The sequence below is a fragment of the Antrostomus carolinensis genome, unplaced genomic scaffold (genome assembly GCF_000700745.2).
Source record: "Antrostomus carolinensis isolate BGI_N321 unplaced genomic scaffold, ASM70074v2 scaffold25465, whole genome shotgun sequence".
In the NCBI taxonomy this organism is placed as follows: domain Eukaryota; kingdom Metazoa; phylum Chordata; class Aves; order Caprimulgiformes; family Caprimulgidae; genus Antrostomus; species Antrostomus carolinensis.
The window spans coordinates 10414-29315 of record NW_010314662.1 but is presented as its reverse complement, the minus strand read 5'-3'; the positions used below and the strand labels follow the sequence as shown (position 1 = coordinate 29315).

At 40.7% G+C, this 18902-nt stretch overlaps 1 protein-coding gene across 1 annotated transcript in view; it reads left to right on the top strand.

Moving 5' to 3' along the window:
• SUSD5 (sushi domain containing 5) overlaps nt 1–18556 on the top strand; it is a 42196-nt gene extending 23640 nt beyond the window's left edge. The window contains exons 4-5 of the mRNA XM_010167723.1: nt 7366–7554; nt 17277–18556. Coding sequence (XP_010166025.1) covers nt 7366–7554; nt 17277–18556 — 1469 coding nt within the window. The remainder of the gene's footprint in view (nt 1–7365; nt 7555–17276) is intronic.
• The last annotated feature ends 346 nt before the right edge of the window (nt 18557–18902 follow it).

Genomic DNA, 18902 nt, shown 5'->3' with positions numbered 1-18902 from the left:
CAATGTTTGAATAGAAAGGCTTAAGTGAAGCTGTGTGGCAGATCCTAAAAAAGGAAATAGCCTTAACGTGCAAGTGTAACACACAGTAACGCACAAGCCAGCGCAAAGCGATGGACTGATGAAAGAACTTCCTACACCTCAAGGAAGCTACTTTCAGTTTTGGGAAGTAAATATCCAGTAAGAAGCAGCAACAGCAAACCCTGCACCACAGCCTTGGCCATAGTGCATCTGTTCTGCTGTCTTGTACATGTGGCTAATAACTGCACATCTAGGTTATGACTGATGAGTCATCAAGTTATTTCTTATTTGAAACCTCCCAAGTCTTTTTTTCTTTTAGAAAAGTGGACATTGCTTTTAATTGATACAGTTTCAATTGTTGTATAGTAACACATTAGTATTAAGACCTGTGCATTGAAATCAAGTACAAAAAGTGAATCGCTTTGCCCTGCCAAAAGTGATAAATCCCAGGTTTCTCAGGTTTCTGACACTGAGACCTGTGTCCCCATACATAATAACTGCAAGAAGCCCTTTCATTTCTTCCATATCCATACAACCAATAATCTGAGTCCCATATGAAATTCATCTGGTTCTTTCTCCAGTGTCTCTTAACCTCACCCTCTACCCATCATCTCCCTGCCTCTGGGGCACTCGCAGCTCTTTGCCAGGTCTGGGCATGGCTGGCTGGACAGGGAGACACAGGTGCTGTGACTGCCCATATGCAATGCCAACCGGCTGACCAGCAGCTCTTGTGGGAACAGGTCAGAGCTGAGTCCTACCTATGCATATCCCAGTGGAAAAGTTGCCCAGATTTGGCTCTTTCCTCTTTTAAATTCATCTTCATAGAATCATAGAATGGTTAGGATTGGAAGGGACCTTAAAGATCATCCAGTTCCAACCCCCCTGCCATCAGCAGGGACACCTTCCACTAGACGAGGTTGCTCAAAGCCTCATCCAGCCTGACCTTGAACACTTCCAGGGATGGGGCATCTACAGCTTCCTTGGGCAACCTGTTCCAGTGTCTCACCACCCTCACAGTGAAGAACTTCTTCCTAATATCTAATCTAAACCTCCCCTCTTTCAGCGTAAACCCATCTCCCCTTGTTTTGTCATCGAGTGCCCTTATGAAAAGTCCTTCCCCAGCTTTCTTGTAGGCCCCCTTCAGGTATATCTTAGCAAAATGAGCAGACATTCAGCAGCTTTCCCTCTTTGTCAGACTTGGCTGAGATCAGCCAAAGGCTTGGACAGACCAGCAGGTTGAGGATGGACAGGGAACAGCCACATCAGCCTTCTCTTCAGAAGCAAAGCTGATGATAGCAACTCTTCACAACTCTATTTTCAGTTCCTAGGGTTGTGCAAAGGGCATCATGAACCACCATGAAACTTCTAGTACAAACCATTGCAAAATTCCCTTCTTAGGCCTTGATTTATAATTCACCTTTACTCAATTAACATTTAGCATGTGAATGAGTTCAGTCAAATTGCTTAAGCATACACCTCAGCTTGCCTCAAGGAGCCAGGGCAGTGGTCAGACGCCAGCAAGAGCTCAGGGTGTGCTTACAGGACCAGGCTGTTACAAATAAAAATCTTGAAGAGAGAGACATTATTTTTTGTGCTTCTGAAATGGATTTTGTTCTGTACACACGGAAGAATCACAGCTGTCTTTGATACCAAGAGTTAAGTTTTACAGGGAGTTGGTACGAAGAGTTATGTTTGACAGGGGAAGATGTAGCTGTGATGTTTTATGAGTGCAGTGAGTATAGCTGCAGTTTTTGCAGTACAGAGAAATGTATCTTCTCAGTTTCTCAACAAATGTTTTATGCCGCTGTTAGAGTCAGGAAGACAACTCTATACCAGTTCAGGATCTGCTGAGACCAGAAAGTTTCTCTCTTGATCCTGAGTGCCAAAAGTTACCTAAAAATATATTCCATTCTGCCTATTCTGAAAATGGAGTACCATGCATAAGTCAGATCCGGTCCACAGAGTGTGTATTTCTTCTCTTTCAGAGCTCATAAGAAAACACCTCAAAGTATAGAAGAGATAAAGCAAGAAAAACAGAAAGCTAAAATTTTTCCTACCAGTCTTATTTTTTTGAAGGACCATATATTATTCAATTCATATGTATATCATCTGTTTCTTGTCATTTTTTTTTAAATGCAACAAAGGAAAGTTCTCTGTTCCTAGCTCCCAACTTTTACTGTTTCTTTCTTTCTGTGACCCGCTGGTATTTACAGGCAACAAGTAAGATCTCTATTCCATAAGGCTTTGATTTGCTGCCACCATAGAAAAAACTAAACAGGCAGCAACTTGTAGTAGCGTAGAGCATAAATGCAAATCAAACTTTGTTAAACATGACTGTTGGCTCCAGATACCCATCAAAGCCTGATGGCTTATGTACATATTTCAGTTTGCCTTTTTCAGCAGTAAGAAAAAAAAGAAATTAGTGTGTTCTTTACAGCAAATACATTAAATGGACTTTACAAGAGCAATCAAACCGCAATTTGCTTTATGTAATATTTGAACCATTTCTTTGTATTTGTCATGCTTTGCCGTAGATATGAAGTTTTTCATTTTTTTTTTCATTGCTACAGCTTTATTTTCCAGAGCTTTGCATATAGCTGACAGTGAATTTCCAGCTACCTAGTGATGTCATTTAAACTAATAAATTCTTGCAAGCCCTGTCTGATGAAAGAGGTATTGGCATCCTAACATTGGTATCTTACAAGCAGCACTTATATTGGCTATGATTGAGTTTTGGCTCTTTGTACTCTATTTGTACTCAGTATTTTTATCCAAGAAGAAAAATTTCATATACTTTAGTGTCTCTGCAATCAAGAAGAAAAACAAACATCCACACTAATCTTTCACAGGGCTGAGCGTTAAGAGCTGTGTTTTCCAATTTCTTAATGACGAGATGACATCCTATAAATTCCAGTGGTCTCTCTGGAAAAACTCTGCTGAATCGGGCGGTTGTAACAGGGGATGTTTTACGTCAAAGAGGATGTTTCTTGTCAGCTTTCAGAGCATGGTACACAGTTAAAGTAGCAATTGTAGATAATCACATTTCAGTAGATTCCCAGTTCTGCCAGGTGGTGTGGTAGCTGAAGTCTACATCTTTTTAATGTTGGTGGGTTTTTTACATTGATCTTAGGCTGTCCTTTCTGTAGAGTTTTATTGTAGTATTTTATCAAGACATCTCAAAATAATCTTTACAAACTATATGGCATGCTTGTAGTTTAAATCAAGAAGATGCTTCTTGAGGAATCTGGACTGGGGAGGAGGGATGCTGGGTTCTTAGAGTGACTTGTGTTGCCTCTTTGCCAGAAATCAGCTGTCACAAACTCCTTTCCACATATGATTTGGAGTTAAAAGTTACTCTTCAGAGGGGCCATAATTCCTAAAAGCCAATCAGGACTGAATGTGTTAAATCAATTAACAAAAGGCATCTTCTGTCCCTTGCAAAAAATAGTTGCTGAGTCTCTAAGAGGTCTGTAACCAAAGTCATCACTAGTCCTAATCACATATCCATGCTTAACACATCTTTGCTGTGACACTTATTCTCATTCAGCTGTCAGGTGTTGACTCTATCCTGATTTCTACCCATGTGTATTGAGTTCTTTATTGACTGTGGTGGTGATTTTCACTGCAGCAGACAGTCTGTGCCAAATTACTGCTGACATCAGGATCTCCTGTCTCCTTCAGCATTGCCTTATATCTGTGCTGTGCTTGTCTCGCTGTGTAACCCAATCCATCCTTGCTTCCTTAGAATCATAGAATGGTTTGGGTTGGAAGGGACCTTAAAGATCATCTAGTTCCAACCCCCCTGCCATCAGCAGGGACACCTTGAGGTCATCTATCAATGTATGGAGCCCCGTTAGGTGTTTGACCTCACTGTCAATATATGGCAAACTCAGGAAGGGTCATAATGTCCAGAACCTGATTCCAAGTTTCCAGGTTTGAGATGTGATCTCATGCACAAGCAGGCAAAGCATGGGATCTGCTGGATGGGGCCTGAGTATCAAGTCCATCAGGCTCTTCTACTGGGAAGCGTTCATTGTGCTCACTTTTCAGCAAGCACTAGGGAAATATGCTGGTTTATGGAAGGATAGATGAGGGGAAAAGCAGTGCTCCAGATGGAGAGCTCTGCACTGGAGGAGCCCAGTCCTCATCTACCAGAACCACCACTGTAGACAACCCCTGTGGTCGCCTTAACAAAAAGCACTAATGTTCCTCTACATGACAAGCTGCTGCCAACACAGCTTCTGTCACGCTTCATGGCCCAGATCTGCCTTCTCCTTTCCAGCAAGAAAATGGCCTGAATGCCAGCACCAAGCACAGGCTGCTCTTCCAAACAAACTCATGCTTTGCCAGCTCCTGGTACAAAGGCTGCAGACAAAAACCTGAAGCCTGTCCTCACAAGTGGCTCAGTTTGATGAGCTGCTGTGCCACTATCACTTCTGCACGTGTACCAGAAAGAACAGGTTTGGCAAAAGGCTGAGCAGGAATTGTCATAGCAACTGAGGCTGCAGCAGGACGAGGAGCCATATGATGCTGCAACCCAGAAAACTCCCTGTACATCTTACACAGGAGAGGACAGCAGCAAAATGGATGTGAGAACTTGAGGATGTCTTTGCAGGGTATCAGCTTTCACTTATGGTTGTCCGTGCTGTCACTCAGTATGCTCTGCAGCAAAGACGTGACCTTACAAAGTCTCGTATGAGAGCGTCAAAAGTTCCCTATACAGTGTTCATCCATGAACATCTTTAAAATCTCTGCTTTTCTTTCTCTTCACACCTCAGCCAGATCTCTCTTTCAGGATCTCATAATTCTCTGATACCATGTCTGTTGACAAATTTTACAGTAAAGCTCTCTTCCCCTTTTTTCTTTCCTGGAAGGTTATAATGTGCTTTTTGAATGTGTTTGCCTTATTTAACTAACGTGTTACTTTTCTGCTTCCTCTGGCCACAGGCTTAAGAAGCAAGGCTTTGTAGATAAGAATACCCACTGCCATATAATTGTCTCATACAGCCTTGGGATCAATACGTCCCTCAGAGCAGATACACAGCTCCCGTTTGTACCAGTGGAAGTAGCTACACAAATAAAGTACATGAAATGCAGGGGTCTGTAGCCTTCCTATGAGGCAATAAAATATTTTTTTTATTCCTTTCATCCACAGCAACTTCTATTCATCTGACCAGTTCACAGGAAAGGCATTAGCTGCTAACTGCTCCTCACTTCCTCAGATGCCAAGCCTCCATGAGACTGTACATAAACTGAGCTTTGTGTAGCCTCAAGAGCTTGTTTTTTCTGGTAGTGTGTGTGTGCATAACTCTCACTAACTTCTGAAGGTGTTAGACAGTATATATGTGTGTGTACAGTACAGAGAATAGACTTCAAAGATTTTACTTCAGTAGCGTGTCCCTTAAATTAGTGGCAGATGTTTTCCAGCATACCCGGTTGAGAAGTGGTTTAGCCAGGTCTATCAGACAATTTCTAAAAGCTTGATCCAAAAGAACTTTCACAGAGTGCGGATGTTTAGCGTAGGATGTTCATTTCACTACAAGGTAAACAACTGGCAACAAAAATACATCACATTTCTAAATAAACCTATGCCTGGGTCAGAAGTGGTTAGATGATGGGAAAAGCTGCAGCCAGGACTCACAGGGATCTTGCAGAATGTCCCTGGGAAAAAAGCAGGAAAGCCTGAGCTTTTGCAGAAAGTAGATTGAAAAAAGTGTTTCTATCAAAATTATTGCCCATTGAAAACCCTGGACATGAACTGGTGTAAGTGGAAATGTTGTTTGTAAGCTCTAGTGCTGATGCTGTCCTAAAAGTAGACTCTAGCAAAACAGCAAGGGTGTTCTCCAAAGATGTTTCTCCTTCTGCGTGTTTAGGAGTGTAGTCTTGGAGGTCACTTATTCAGCTTCCAAACAAAGGTCTTTCCAAGGAACATAATCTTTGCTTCGCCAACTAAGTAATTAGTTTTTTGTACCAGTGCAAACTATTTGAAGAGGAGAGATCAATACTAGAACCTGGCCCTAAGTGTCCCTTATCTCATATAATTACCAGAACTCCTGCCCTATTGTCTATTAGCCTTTTCATTTTTGGTTGTTCTGTGTCAGGACAAAAGCAGGTTTTGAATCTTGAGTTACTTTGGCAAGTGAAACAGTTGTTTTTTCTTCCACAGTCAATAAGGGTTCTAGAACCACTGGAAAAAATCCCAGATTTGAAAAAGAATATAGAAGTGTTTGTTTGTACCAACACTGCACACTTTGTCCATTGGGTTTCTTGTTAAAATCATGTTCTTGCATTATAGGGTTTTGGGGGGTTTTTTTGTTTTGTTTTTCTCTAACCAAGAGATGTCTATTCCAAAAGGGACAGTAAAAAATCCGGAGGAAAAGGGGACACACCAAATCCCTCAGCAGTTTGGAGAGAGAGGGAGACCTTTGAGAGAAGAGAATGCCTAGAAGTTCTCAAGAAGATCTTGACCCACCTCGTTAACAATGGCCAAGATTGTTGAAACCTGAAAAAGAGAGTTACAACTCAGTCTCCCCTGTGTTGACAGTTGTCTGTCTGCCTCCTCTCTGCACTTCTTTCATGCAACAAAATGCTCCAATCAGTTTTGCTATTGTTTATAGTAATTTTTGCTTCCTGGCTTTTAGTGTTGTCAGAAGAAATATTACCAAACCTCCTGTTAGATTTTATATCCTGATAAATTTGGCTCTTCAGATTCTCACAGAGAGAAGGGCTGTGTCAGCCCTGAGTGTTGTTAAGTTGAAGGGCACAAGTCACTATTTATTTTAGGGTGTCTCTAACCTAAAATAGAGGAAATTTGACTATCTAGGAAGAAACTTCTCATAGTCTGAAAAATGACTGGCGTCCACCTGGGCCTTTTCTTGCTGTGACCGTGGGCTGGGTCATTGCTCAGCCTCTGCCTGATTGCTACAATGCAGTAGGCATTAAAGTGCCAGGCTTAAACGATTGCACACGCTTTTCTGCAGTTGAAATGGTTGTGTCCAAGCTTTTGCTTTCCAGTCCCAACCTACCCAAGCCTTTATTAGCCTTTGTAGAAGCAGGCAGAGAAGACAACTGTATCTTGACATCCGGGGCTGACTTGTTGGAAACAAAGCCCTCTAGGTGCATCACTGTTAACATCACATCATCACAGTGGTAGCCAAATATATACCTTCCCAATTATAGCTGGAAATAGTTATGAAGGAGGATAAGGGCATGAATCAGATGAGATCTATGAGTTCTGTGGGCATGTGTAAGTTTGTCCTCTAAGTAACTCTTTTAGCACCACTGTTAGGGCTGCATTTAAAGACTATTGCAAGGTGTCTACAATCTCATTTCTCTTTTTCCTATCAGACAGGCCCTGTGGGGACCCACCATCCTTCCCCCACACTATCCTGCATGGTCACACTGGCTTTGAAATGGGGGATGAGCTGCTATATGTTTGCGCCCAGGGGTACGTCATGGGCAACAAGGAGACGGCGTTCACGCTGCTCTGCGACAGCTGCGGGGAGTGGTACGGGCAGGTCCAGGCCTGTGTCAAAGGTAAGCTCACCAGCACTTGGAGCATCCCTCCAGGAGGTCACAGCCTCCCATTGGCCCAACTGAGATGATTTCAGGTTTACAAGGGTGTCTCCTGGGCATTGCAGTCCCAGTGAAGATCTTGGTGACTAGAGTGTCAACGTCTTAGCTGGCCCAACAGGGCTTTCACAACCCCTTTGGTAGATCTCTCCAGTAAACCACAGGAGAAGATAATTTATTCACACTTACATGAGCATAAAGTTTCTCTCTGGGTAGTAGGAGTAATTCAAAATTTAAAAATGGATTTTTTTAATGCCATATTTATTTTTTCTGTATCCGCTAACCCCATTTCAGGGATTCACTAAGCCTTTTCCCAGGGTTATCATTCAGGTCCTGCCTTCCAGTCCACTTTCTTCCTTCTTTTTCCCCCAATATCCTTTTTCTTTAGTACTGAACTTAATTTTTAATTACTGGAAAATAACCTTTGGGAAGAACCTTCACCTGCATATTTAATATCAGAACCAGCCCCTTTCTGGAAATCAGCAGTTTATGAACTTCTATGTGCTCATTCTCTTACTGGATGAGGTTTGTAACTTTTCAATGTACTTACTTAGTTTACTCAAGGAAAGGGATTACTACAGATATTACAAGAAACACCAGAGGTACTTTTCCCAGAGCAGTTCAAAAGCCATACCCAGGCAGCATTCGTGAGCCAGAGACATTGTTTACCAGATAGAATGTACAATGCAGGTTCTGTATGTCTTCTGCTGTGTTTATTTTCACATGAAGCCACAGAGTTGCTACAGAGCAGGCTACTGAAATGAAAACTTGGGTGTTTGTTCTCACATTTGGGAACATAGAGCAAGTACAGAGAAAAGCTGGTGTCTTTTTGGAGGAATGCACTAAGCATGGCCTGCAGGCAAGTAACCTCTTTCTTCATCATAGACATGCTGAGGCCATCCATGGCTTTATCACCCAGTCACCAGCCTTACGTCTTCATGTGATGCTACACGCTGAGGCCTCTGAGATGGCATCCTCCTTACAGAAAAGACAAGATGCCATGGTGGTCCTGTGGCCCTGTGGAGATAGATATGGGTCAATACCTCTCAAGGGCACAGCACACCCGTATGCAGCTCCCCCTACTTCTTTATATTTTCTAGGTTGAATTGAGCTGATCATCCTTTAGGTGCTCTTGGATTTTTATTTGGGATGCAAAATGGGTATTACAACAGCTGTCCATCTTTTAAGCCCCAGCCTTTGTCCACTGCCTTGTAAGAAGCTTGTTCAGCTGATCTGAGCTTTTACTAGTCCTTTCCTACTAGTTGTGTTAGCATTCTCCTGGCTTTACACATATGACAATGCTGCTTCCTTTTGGTAGATTATGAAAATTAAAGAGCTATGTAAGTTAAGAGAGCTGCCTGTGCCACAGAAGAAGTCTGTGGCAGAAATACAATTTGGGTTAGAGATAAGCAGTGAGATGGAAAAGTTTAAAAAAGTGTATTATTTTTTTAATTTGTCCCAATAAAAAGGCATACTGCTTTTATCTTGCACCGCGGTTTCAGGTAGCTACCCAGTAGCTACCCAGATGTTTACTCCATTAGAAGGAAGAAAAGTGGATTTTCTCACCAAATAACTTGACTCAAGGAATCATGCTTTTATTAAAAAAAAAAAAAAAAGGAAAAGCTTTGAGAAACTATAATAATGAATTTCCTTAATTTAAACCTTCAAGAAAATCCACCTTTATATGTTAGTTAGACTCTGCAAGAAACTTCTACCTTTCTCCTTGTTTAAACACGAGCTAAATAGTACCATGAGCTCAGATGGGGATGCCGTATGAATTCTACTTTTTCATTCTCTTTCTCATGCTACACCACTCAATGTATAAAACTCCAAATTTTTCCAATATTTAAGAACAGTCATCAGAGTATCTTACTATTTTTTTCAGAGAGATATCACCCCTAAGATTATATTTATGGCAAAACAGATAAATTTTAAGCAAAGGAATGGGCAGCTGTTGGATATCTGAGCTATTGGTATGGGTTGGAGTTAGCATATCCATTTCAGAACCTATATATTCCTTAATGCCCAGAGGCTTGCAAGGAGTTATTTTTACTCATTAATATATACCACCAGGCAGTGAATAATCATGAGAAAAGGTCAAACTTGTTCTTAGTAGAAACAGGTCATGCCTGTGCACCAGGGAACCAGATATTCAAAATCATCTAAATGGTATAGAGATACCCACCACCTCCCCCAACCCCCCGCCACCCCCCCAAAAAATAAGAAAAATAAAAAAATCTACATCTTTTTGAACTATTTCAACTTCCAAAACTGTTCTTACAAACAGCAGTTCAGATGAGTAAGTGAAATACTTCAGGGAGTGGAGGAGGAGTGTGGAGGGAGAGAAGTTAAAAAAGATCCATCTGATAACCCAGTGGGTCTGAATCTCCTGTAACCTGCACCAAACTGGTACTTCTTTTTCCTTCACTGAGGTTAGTGAAAACGCTCACTTTATCACACACAGAAATAAAACTGTATTACAGCAAAGGAAGGGAAAGAATCAGGCCATTTAAGTTGTGTGTGTTTCACTGTTTTCCCTGGATAAATAGTCTATTTCCCCTGTTTTGCCTGAGCCTTTCACACAGCCGCAGGGGAGAGAAAAATATTTTTTAAAGAAATAGGAAAGTGTGGCTGTAAAATCACAAACATCAACACTGGAACTTGGGAGCAGATGTAATATTGTGGATTATGATTTTTAAAATGATTTAAATGTAGACTTCATGCTGAGGGGCTTCTTTTGATTAATGTTTTTCAAACACTTTAAGGACCTGCGGTAGAAAATACAGTGCATGTTCAATTAATAGTTATATATTCAATGCTCCAGATCACAATTCTTTAAGAAAGAAGACTTTATAGGAAGACTGAAATGTGTGATGCTAGGGTTCATTATTTTTAAAAAAGTAAGAATTCAGTGAAAAAGAACAAAAAAAGAAAAGGAATTTAATTTAAAGAAACCTGATGTACAGTTGACAGATATTTTAAGGTCATAGGAGAGAGGAGAATAATTATTAAGTACTCCAGAAGTCAGCACACACATTGCTTGTTAAGTGCTTTGAGACAAGAGAGTAACTTCCCTATCATGAAGGTTAATGATGGGACTTAACAGAGAATTTATATCCCTGTTGGCAGAGTGGGCCATTTCTGTCCTAACTGGCTCAGATCAAAGGAAAGATGCTTGTGGAGCAGCTTCCATGAACATTGAAGTGCTATATTTAGAGGCTGGTAAGATGATATGGTTCCCTTGTTCTGCCCCTAAGCTGGGTGAGCAACTGGAAATGTGAAGTGGTCCCAGTGCTCTGACACCAACACAACTTTGACCACAGGGAGAAAACCCTGGTCAGAGGATTAAAAGATAAAAGACCTGACCCTACATCTTGCGCTGTCTCTGAGACCAAGGGCAAGTCACTATGACTACTCTCTGCAGCTCAACCTTATTCATGAGAGAGTGATGAAGTTTATCCAGCTTCATAAAGCAGAGCAAATACAGAGTCGAAGAACTATCTTCATAACAGTGTCTAAATATAGCACTTAAATTTTCTTTGAAGTAGCTTTAGGATCATCTTTCCTCTCTGTTTTGATCCAGTTAGAAGCACCAGAATGTAAGTGTACAACTATGCAGCTGGCAAATTAATAAATTAAATTTAAAAACTATATTATGCATCAATACACATATAATCCAAAATATGTGGCAAAACTTGGCTATGGGCATAACTGAACAAAATAATTTCAGGGTTATGGTAAGTGGATTCTGGATACAATAAAGTACTTTGGAAATCAAGAAAACAGTGTGTTGTAAATGGCTTTAATGTACCTTGAGCACACCAGGTAATGGACTGTAATTTTTAATCAAGATGCTTTTTAAGAAAAAAAAGCTCTGTGTAGTTGACACTTTCCGCAGTTTCTCATAATGAAAAGATGCTGTGTTCTGGCCGAAAATACAGGGATATTCAACCCCAGCAAGCAACCTTAAGCAGAGAACAGGGAAATACAACTTTTCACAGTTTATTATTTTTTTCTGTTTCTATGGAGGGAACACATTTGTTTCACAAAATATATGCTGAAAATTAGCATTGTGGTAAGATCTGAAAGCGGATGTACAGGAGCCACGCTGTGGCTGTCCTGCAGGCACAGAGACTAAAGGGACCATTGCTAAATGACATTTGTTTTTTGCCCAAAATGAACCACAGGTTCAATATCAGGAGCATTAATACCAACAGTGGCAGGGTCAAGGCTGTGTTCCATTAGGCTGCATCCTCAAGAGTTTGCTTCCTCAAAGAGAAGGCAGATTAAATGGCTGGGAAATCATCTCTGCCCTAAAACTGGCTAAGAAGAATGTCATATATTTATCCTTTTCCCTTGGCTGCTTTGGGTTTTTCCAACTATAAGCTTATGGCAAGAGAGGTCCTATCTTCTTCACATCTAAGGAATCTCTCTACTGTCAACACCTGGATACTTGTCTAGTGTGTTCAGAGCTGGTCTGACTGTTCTACACTGAGGACCATACTTCCGATTTCAGTGTAAGGAGGATTTGGCTGACTTTGACCACCTCTGAAAGCTTCATCTGCACCTCCCAGTCTTTTTGTGTGGTTCAACTATTCTCAAACATTGCTTTCTGAGTTTTCAAGAATAGTATCCATCCACATTCATGTGGTCTGTAAGCATGACTAGCCAGCATCATTTAATGTTTTTTTCTTTTATTTTTTTTAATGGAGAGAGTAAAACAAAATGTCTCTGGCTTTTGATCTTATTTGGGAATGTTTTTTTTTTTCTTATGAGAGTACCAAGGCAGAGTTGTGACAAACGAATAAAATCAACAACTAAATATGTCCTTGGCCTGTCAAAATAACTGTTAAGTCAAATTTTTGTTCTCTTTTCAGGTCTGTCACTGGGTGGTTGTGTTAGATTAATGCAAAGTATCTATCTGGCATGAACTGATTCTGCCAAATCAAATTGTTTTAAAAAATTATGATGAATTATTTATTTATATTAGCAGGCTTTCTGGCAGAATGAAAATCATCATCCTCATTGTAGCTGTTGCAAAAGACAGAAGGCAACACCAATTCTGTCTCGTGTACTCTGGTTGATTTGAGAGAAGGGTGTTTGTGTGCCTGATACAAGTCATTGATAATTCATTGAGATGCTGTAGTTCACAAATCTGACTGATCTCAGGCAAATCAGTCTACATGCTCTTTTCCTTCCCACCCTTAAAAACAGACGCTGGCTTGTTAATGTTTGCTGTAACTACTCTGAGTTTCTTAGAATAAAGATGTTTTTATGCAGTAGAAATGTTTATGGTGATGGTCTACATAGAATCAAATTTCAATTTCCTGTACTCCAAAAATATATCCAAAAAATATGCAGTGCACTTTATGGTTGTCCAAAATAGCAACACTCAAAATAGAACTCAGATGCCAATATGCTATCTAGAAGAAAAATTAAACTGATCCTAGAGTGTGGAAAACCAGGCTCTTTGTTTTTGCCTGTGTCTGTGTTTGGTCACTGTTTTCGCATTAGGATCAAAAGTTGAAGGAGATGAAAGCTGTTTCTGGATGCTTCCTAGAAAGGATAAGGCTAAATTAAAAAGATTTTACCTTTTAATTGAGCTTCACATCTTTGGTATTATGTGATTTTGGCATCTGTTGCTGTAAAATGTTCATTTCAGCCTCAGAAATCTCTCAGACAGTGAAGCAAAACTCAATGATCCTCCAGTCTGCCAGGGTAGGGGAAGATGGAACCATGACTAAACACAGAAAGATTTTGGTCTTGGACTAATTAATTTCAGTGCTGGCTCTTCTTAAAACCAGACCTGCCTGGATAGGAAGGAAGATGCAACCACTTTTAAATCAGTTGCTAGCTGTTTTAAAACTGTGTATAAATAAAGCTTACAACTATTTGGATAAGAGGTGGAGCTGAATCTACTTTGGTTGTTGCTCTTCAGTACTAAGACTAAGATTCAAAGAGCTGGAAAGCTCAAGAAAATGCTGAGGAGGTGAGCAAAGAGCAGTGCACAAGTTGTGCAATCTGTTCCTGGAAAATCAAGCTCACGGCTTGCTTAAAAGATTGTCACGATAACACAAACTCATTAAATACCAAGTCCAAGCCCCATTTGAAGGTCTGAGGCCCAGAAGAAAGAATAGAGTATTATTACTGTGTAAGTCGATTCAGGATCATATAAATCAAAGCTTCAGAGTAAGGGGGTCTGTGTTTCCTTTGATGGTTAGAGAGCTCAATGGTTGCTTTCATTCTGGCATCCCATAAGCTAACATTAGTTATGTTGATAGTCTTTGCTATAAACTACACAAATACGGGAGATTGCATATGAAAATACATTATAGCAGCTTTACAACTTGGGCCACAATCTGATTGTCAGAAGGAACAAAACTCCCTTATGCAGTGACGAGCAGCCCATAATGAGCTCCAATCTCAGGCTCTCTTTAGACTACAATGGGCTTTTTCTTTCCTCAGCTGAGCGTTAAGAAAGCACCAATTCATTTCTACACATGCAGGATCAGGCCCAAAGACAGCAGATTTGATGGAGACTTGGTTGATGGTTCAACAAACCCTTAATATGTTCTGATAGACTGAGGACTCGTGTTTTCCTAGGAGCACGTGCTCTTTCCTGATGTGCCACTTTCTTCTCAAGGGCTGAAAGTACGCAGCAGGAGAGACACAAAAGGCAAAGAGCTTCAGATTCTATGGGAAGCATATTGCTAGAGTTGTTAAGCATTCACCAATGATCAGTGCTGCTCAATAAGATGAGTACTAGCTGCCCATTCATATTGCTAACCAAAAGTCTGGAGGAAACAACACAAGCGTGTGACTAATTTTTGTTCACGGGTGTGTGTGCATGCACTAGGAACAACATATCATAAAAATCAATGTTTCATCCTCAGCTAGATTACTGTAGGCTGGAAAGTAAATGAGTTACAGCAAAATAGAGTTACAGGAGACATGCATGTGAAGACGGACTGGTGTGGTGATTCATCTCACAAAATAAAACAATGACCATCACAGTTGGTAAATGGTAAGTTCTCACATTATGATCACAGAATCACACAGAATCACAGAATGTCAGGGACTGGAAGGGACCTCAAAAGATCATCCAGTCCAATCCCCCTGCCGGAGCAGGAACCTAAATGAGATCACACAGGAAGGTGTCCAGGCGGGTCTTGAATGTCTCCAGAGAAGGAGACTCCACAACCTCCCTGGGCAGCCTGTTCCAGGGCTCTGTCACCCTCACTGTAAAGAAGTTTCTTCTCAAGTTTAAGCGGAACCTCCTGTGTTCCAGCTTACACCCATTGCTCCTTGTCCTAACATTGTTCACATATACCCAGTAGACATCTATAGGCTGTTCTGACAGACACTGGACTTCAGTGAAGGAGCCATGCCAAATATCAACTTTTAGTAGGAGTCTGGATGGTAAGAAGACAAAATAGCTTGAGGCACAATTTCCATGCAAAGAGAGTGGAAAAATTAAGTGAAAGCAAGGCAAGGGATAAAGTGAAACTAGCATCTGATGACTATTGTAAGTGCTGCATAGCGATGGCCAGTGCCACACAGAGCTTCCTAAATATGTTTCTAAAATGCTTTGGTACTCAGAGGTACCCTCCAGTCACTAACACAAGTCTGAAATACTGTTGGAAAAGATTTTAGGATTAATTAGAAAATGAGATTCCTACCAGGAAGATTTTTGCTCTGAGAGCTGGATTCCCCTGTCTGCTAAGTGCTCTTTTCACCAGACAGTTTTTTCCTGCTTTGGAGAAGATGGAGAGGAGTTAGAGGATTGCACAAGCAGATGATGACACTGGGGCCGGGAGGGAGAGAGGTCCATGGTTGGTGCTGTTGTATCGTGCACAGGTTTCACCCTACACCCTTGCTGTGAGGTGAGAGGGCTTGCTGAGAACATCCAGTTCTCCAGCATGGTAGCTTTCACAGAGGTATTAACTCCACAGGTTATGTCACACATTTTGGTTTCCTCAGTATAACTGCTTCGGTTTATGGTAGACCCAGACGCTATTCCAAGAAAAATACCTTTTGCTAATACTCATTCTGTTCTGGCACCTGGCTTAAGCTGTTCTGGCAAAAAGTAAGCTGGTGTGAGCTGTATCACCACTAAGTGGTTTTGGTCAGACTGGTTTGACAATCTTTCTAATCTTTCTTAAGAGTAGACCAAATATGGCTCTGACAGAAGTCTGGGAAGCAGTCTCCAAGGAGAACGTGACTCATTTGGAAATTGAGATGGACCCCAGATGAAAATGTGATTCAAAGTTGGTGGAGTGCAAAAAGGCAAAAAAAGATAAAGCTTTATGAATGCACTGATTTGTAATACAGCTTCTCCTATTCCTTTCTTGTTTCCCATGTCATGCCAGGTCTATTGCTTCACTATCTTCGTGAAAGACTAAACACTCTCTTAAGAAGAAAAATTCTCACTATGATTCAGTTTGTTTTATTTTCCATATCCCAAGGCACTATTTTCTAGGACTTTTAGTGCCAGCATAAATCTCAGCAATTACATCAACTTTCTATGGAGTAAAACTTGTGTGAGCTGAAAATCAACCACCCTGTCTGGTTTGGAAAACTTTTCATTGAGCTAAGGTTTTAAAAGAGTGGAAGAAATATAAATTACAATGCATTATTTCATTCAAATTCAAGGATTTACTTTTGTGCTTTGAGTAAAGTCTATTCTGCCATGAGTGGCAGGTCTGTTTAAGCCTGGGGAGTATTTCTAAATGAAACTCAAACTTTGTGATGAGTCTGCCCCTCTGTTGCACTCGGTTATTTTCTTGCTGGTTTGTTTTTGGGTTTTTTTGTTTTTTTCTCTTTTCTTTTTGATAACATGTTGTTTATTAAAATTAGAAGCACAAGAGTTTATTACAGACAGTATTATCATGATACCTAGGTGTTAAGCTTTGAGTGTTGGAGGTAGAGTTTTATCCTTGCAGTCACGGGTGCATCTTGCTTTCTTCAGATGAAGATGAGCAGAACTCAGTGTCAGCTTTGATGGGAGTGGGGGGGCGTCTTCCTCAGGCCCCTCTGAAGAGCTCTCATGGAATAAGAAATACCATTTGGTGACCAGTTGTCACTGCAACACCAAGATCATTGAAGAAAAGTACCGTAGTGATAAGAAACTGAACATAAAGTACTGAATGCAATCCTCCAAAATCAGCTGGCTCAAAGGGGGTCAATTTGCTGTAAAACTTGTAGGTTGGTTTGTTTGGGGTTTTTTACAGTCCAATTAGTCATTGATTACTTTTTGCTATACATTCCCCTCAATACTCATTTCTTGCTTGAATATGATTAAATATTTTCCTCAAGTCTGGCAAAAAGAATCGTGTTTGGGAGAGTGAAGGTTTGAGAAAACAATAAGCAATTGAAGGAAGTCCTCTAACTGCAGACTCTAAGTTATTTATATACATTTTTAAATCTGGAAAGACAAGCTGTTACCGGTTAGCAGTGACACTTATCCTGGTTTGGTTTTGTTTTATTTTAAACTTGGTATTGACTATCAGCCTATGGTGGATCATCCTCTTTTCAAATAAAAAATAATACTGAATGAAAAATACTGTGTAAAAATCACTTCTCATTGCACCTTTATTCTTGGCTTTTTGTAACAAATAAGCCCCGTGCTTTTCTGGAGAAATTAAATGTTGACTTTTTTTTTTTTTTTTTTTTTTGAACTTTTCTAGATGAAACAGAGGCACACATTGACTATGAAGATAATTTTCCTGATGACAGATCGATACCTATTGTTGAGAATGAACATGCCAATGGCAAAGAGGAAATTGAGCAGGAGCAAGAACAGCTTTCCTTTAGTAAAAGTTCAGAGGAAGGAACAACTGGAATTACCAAAGGTGTTACTCAGGACACAGGCACTTCTGAAAAAGGAAGCAGGGCACCAACTGAGTCCCCTGTGTCACTCCTAAGCCAAAAAAACTTGTTCTGGTTTCCATCAGAGGCTATCAGTGAGCATGAATCAGAGAAAGAGATAGATCATTCCACTAAAGCACAGTTTTCTGAAGGTGATAACCACATTGGAGCAAAGACAACCTATGATGAACCAGGTGCCAAGATGTTTTATGACAGTGAGGATTTCCCCATTGGACCCATTCTCACAACTAATGATACAAAGGCAGAGATAGATGCAATTGCCATTACTGACGAGTCATGGTTAGATGGCTATCCAGTAACACAAGAAGTGGTGGAGGATGATGAAGAGGGGGATAAAGTTGATGGATCAATGGGAACAGAAGACGATGTTGTCCTCACAACTGACCAACTGAATCACGTTGAAGTAAAAAAATCAGACAATGGTAGCCCAGCTCCAGAGGAAGGTTTAACACAGATTGTGGCAGCAACAACGAGGATAGATGATGAAGGGGCCAAAGAGACACCAGTACCATTTACATCAGTGAGTGGTCTGGAGAACTTAAGCGTGAGCAGAGGTTATGATGATGCCCCATGGGACCACCCAACTACATCTCCAGAAACTGTGACTCAGGAGCCCGGTACGACCATGCTGTTTGACATAACCAGCTTGAAAACATCCATGTCAGAAACCTCTGTGATGATCAGCCCTTCCTATCACACTCCGTATGCAGAACCAAAAGAAACAACCACCTACCCAGCACAAGTAGCAACCACTGGACCAGCTCCTGATATCATTACTGATGCATCGTCCCAGGAATTAGCTGAGCAAGAAAATCTCACCCAGGGCCTTGGAGAAAAGCCTGTCCCCACTTCTGAGCCGTGTGAGGGAGACGATTGTCCCAAGTCAAGTAAAGGGGCTATCATAGCAGTAATTGTGATTCTTCTCTTCTTGTTACTGGTTGCAGCTGTCCTGGCTGTGTGGTTTTTCAAAAAACGACAGCAGAAAAATTCTGTCTATAAACTAAATGGGAGGTGTCAACCCAGACATCATTGCTACCACCACTACCACCACCAGCACATTGAAATGCAGAAAGTCTAACTGGGGGTCTTTTGGCAGAGATGCTAGAAATCGGGAGAAAAACATATTGATGCTAGAAGGATCACATGACTCATGGATGCTAAAATCCAGCAGTGCAGAAAGCAGAAGAAAAAAAGAATGCTAAAAGAACATAGAAGACAGAAAAGATCTCATCCTTTGGAAATTGCAGTTTAGCATATTTGACCTTTCAGAACTAAAGAATCTGTACTTTTTTATCACAAGGGTCTTTTGGAGACATCAGCAGGACACAGCACGCTCGGTAGTACATCGACAATTTGTTCCGCTTTTACATTTTGCTCCTATTAATAATAAATTAATTGATTAATTTCTCTGTTACCTGGTTATA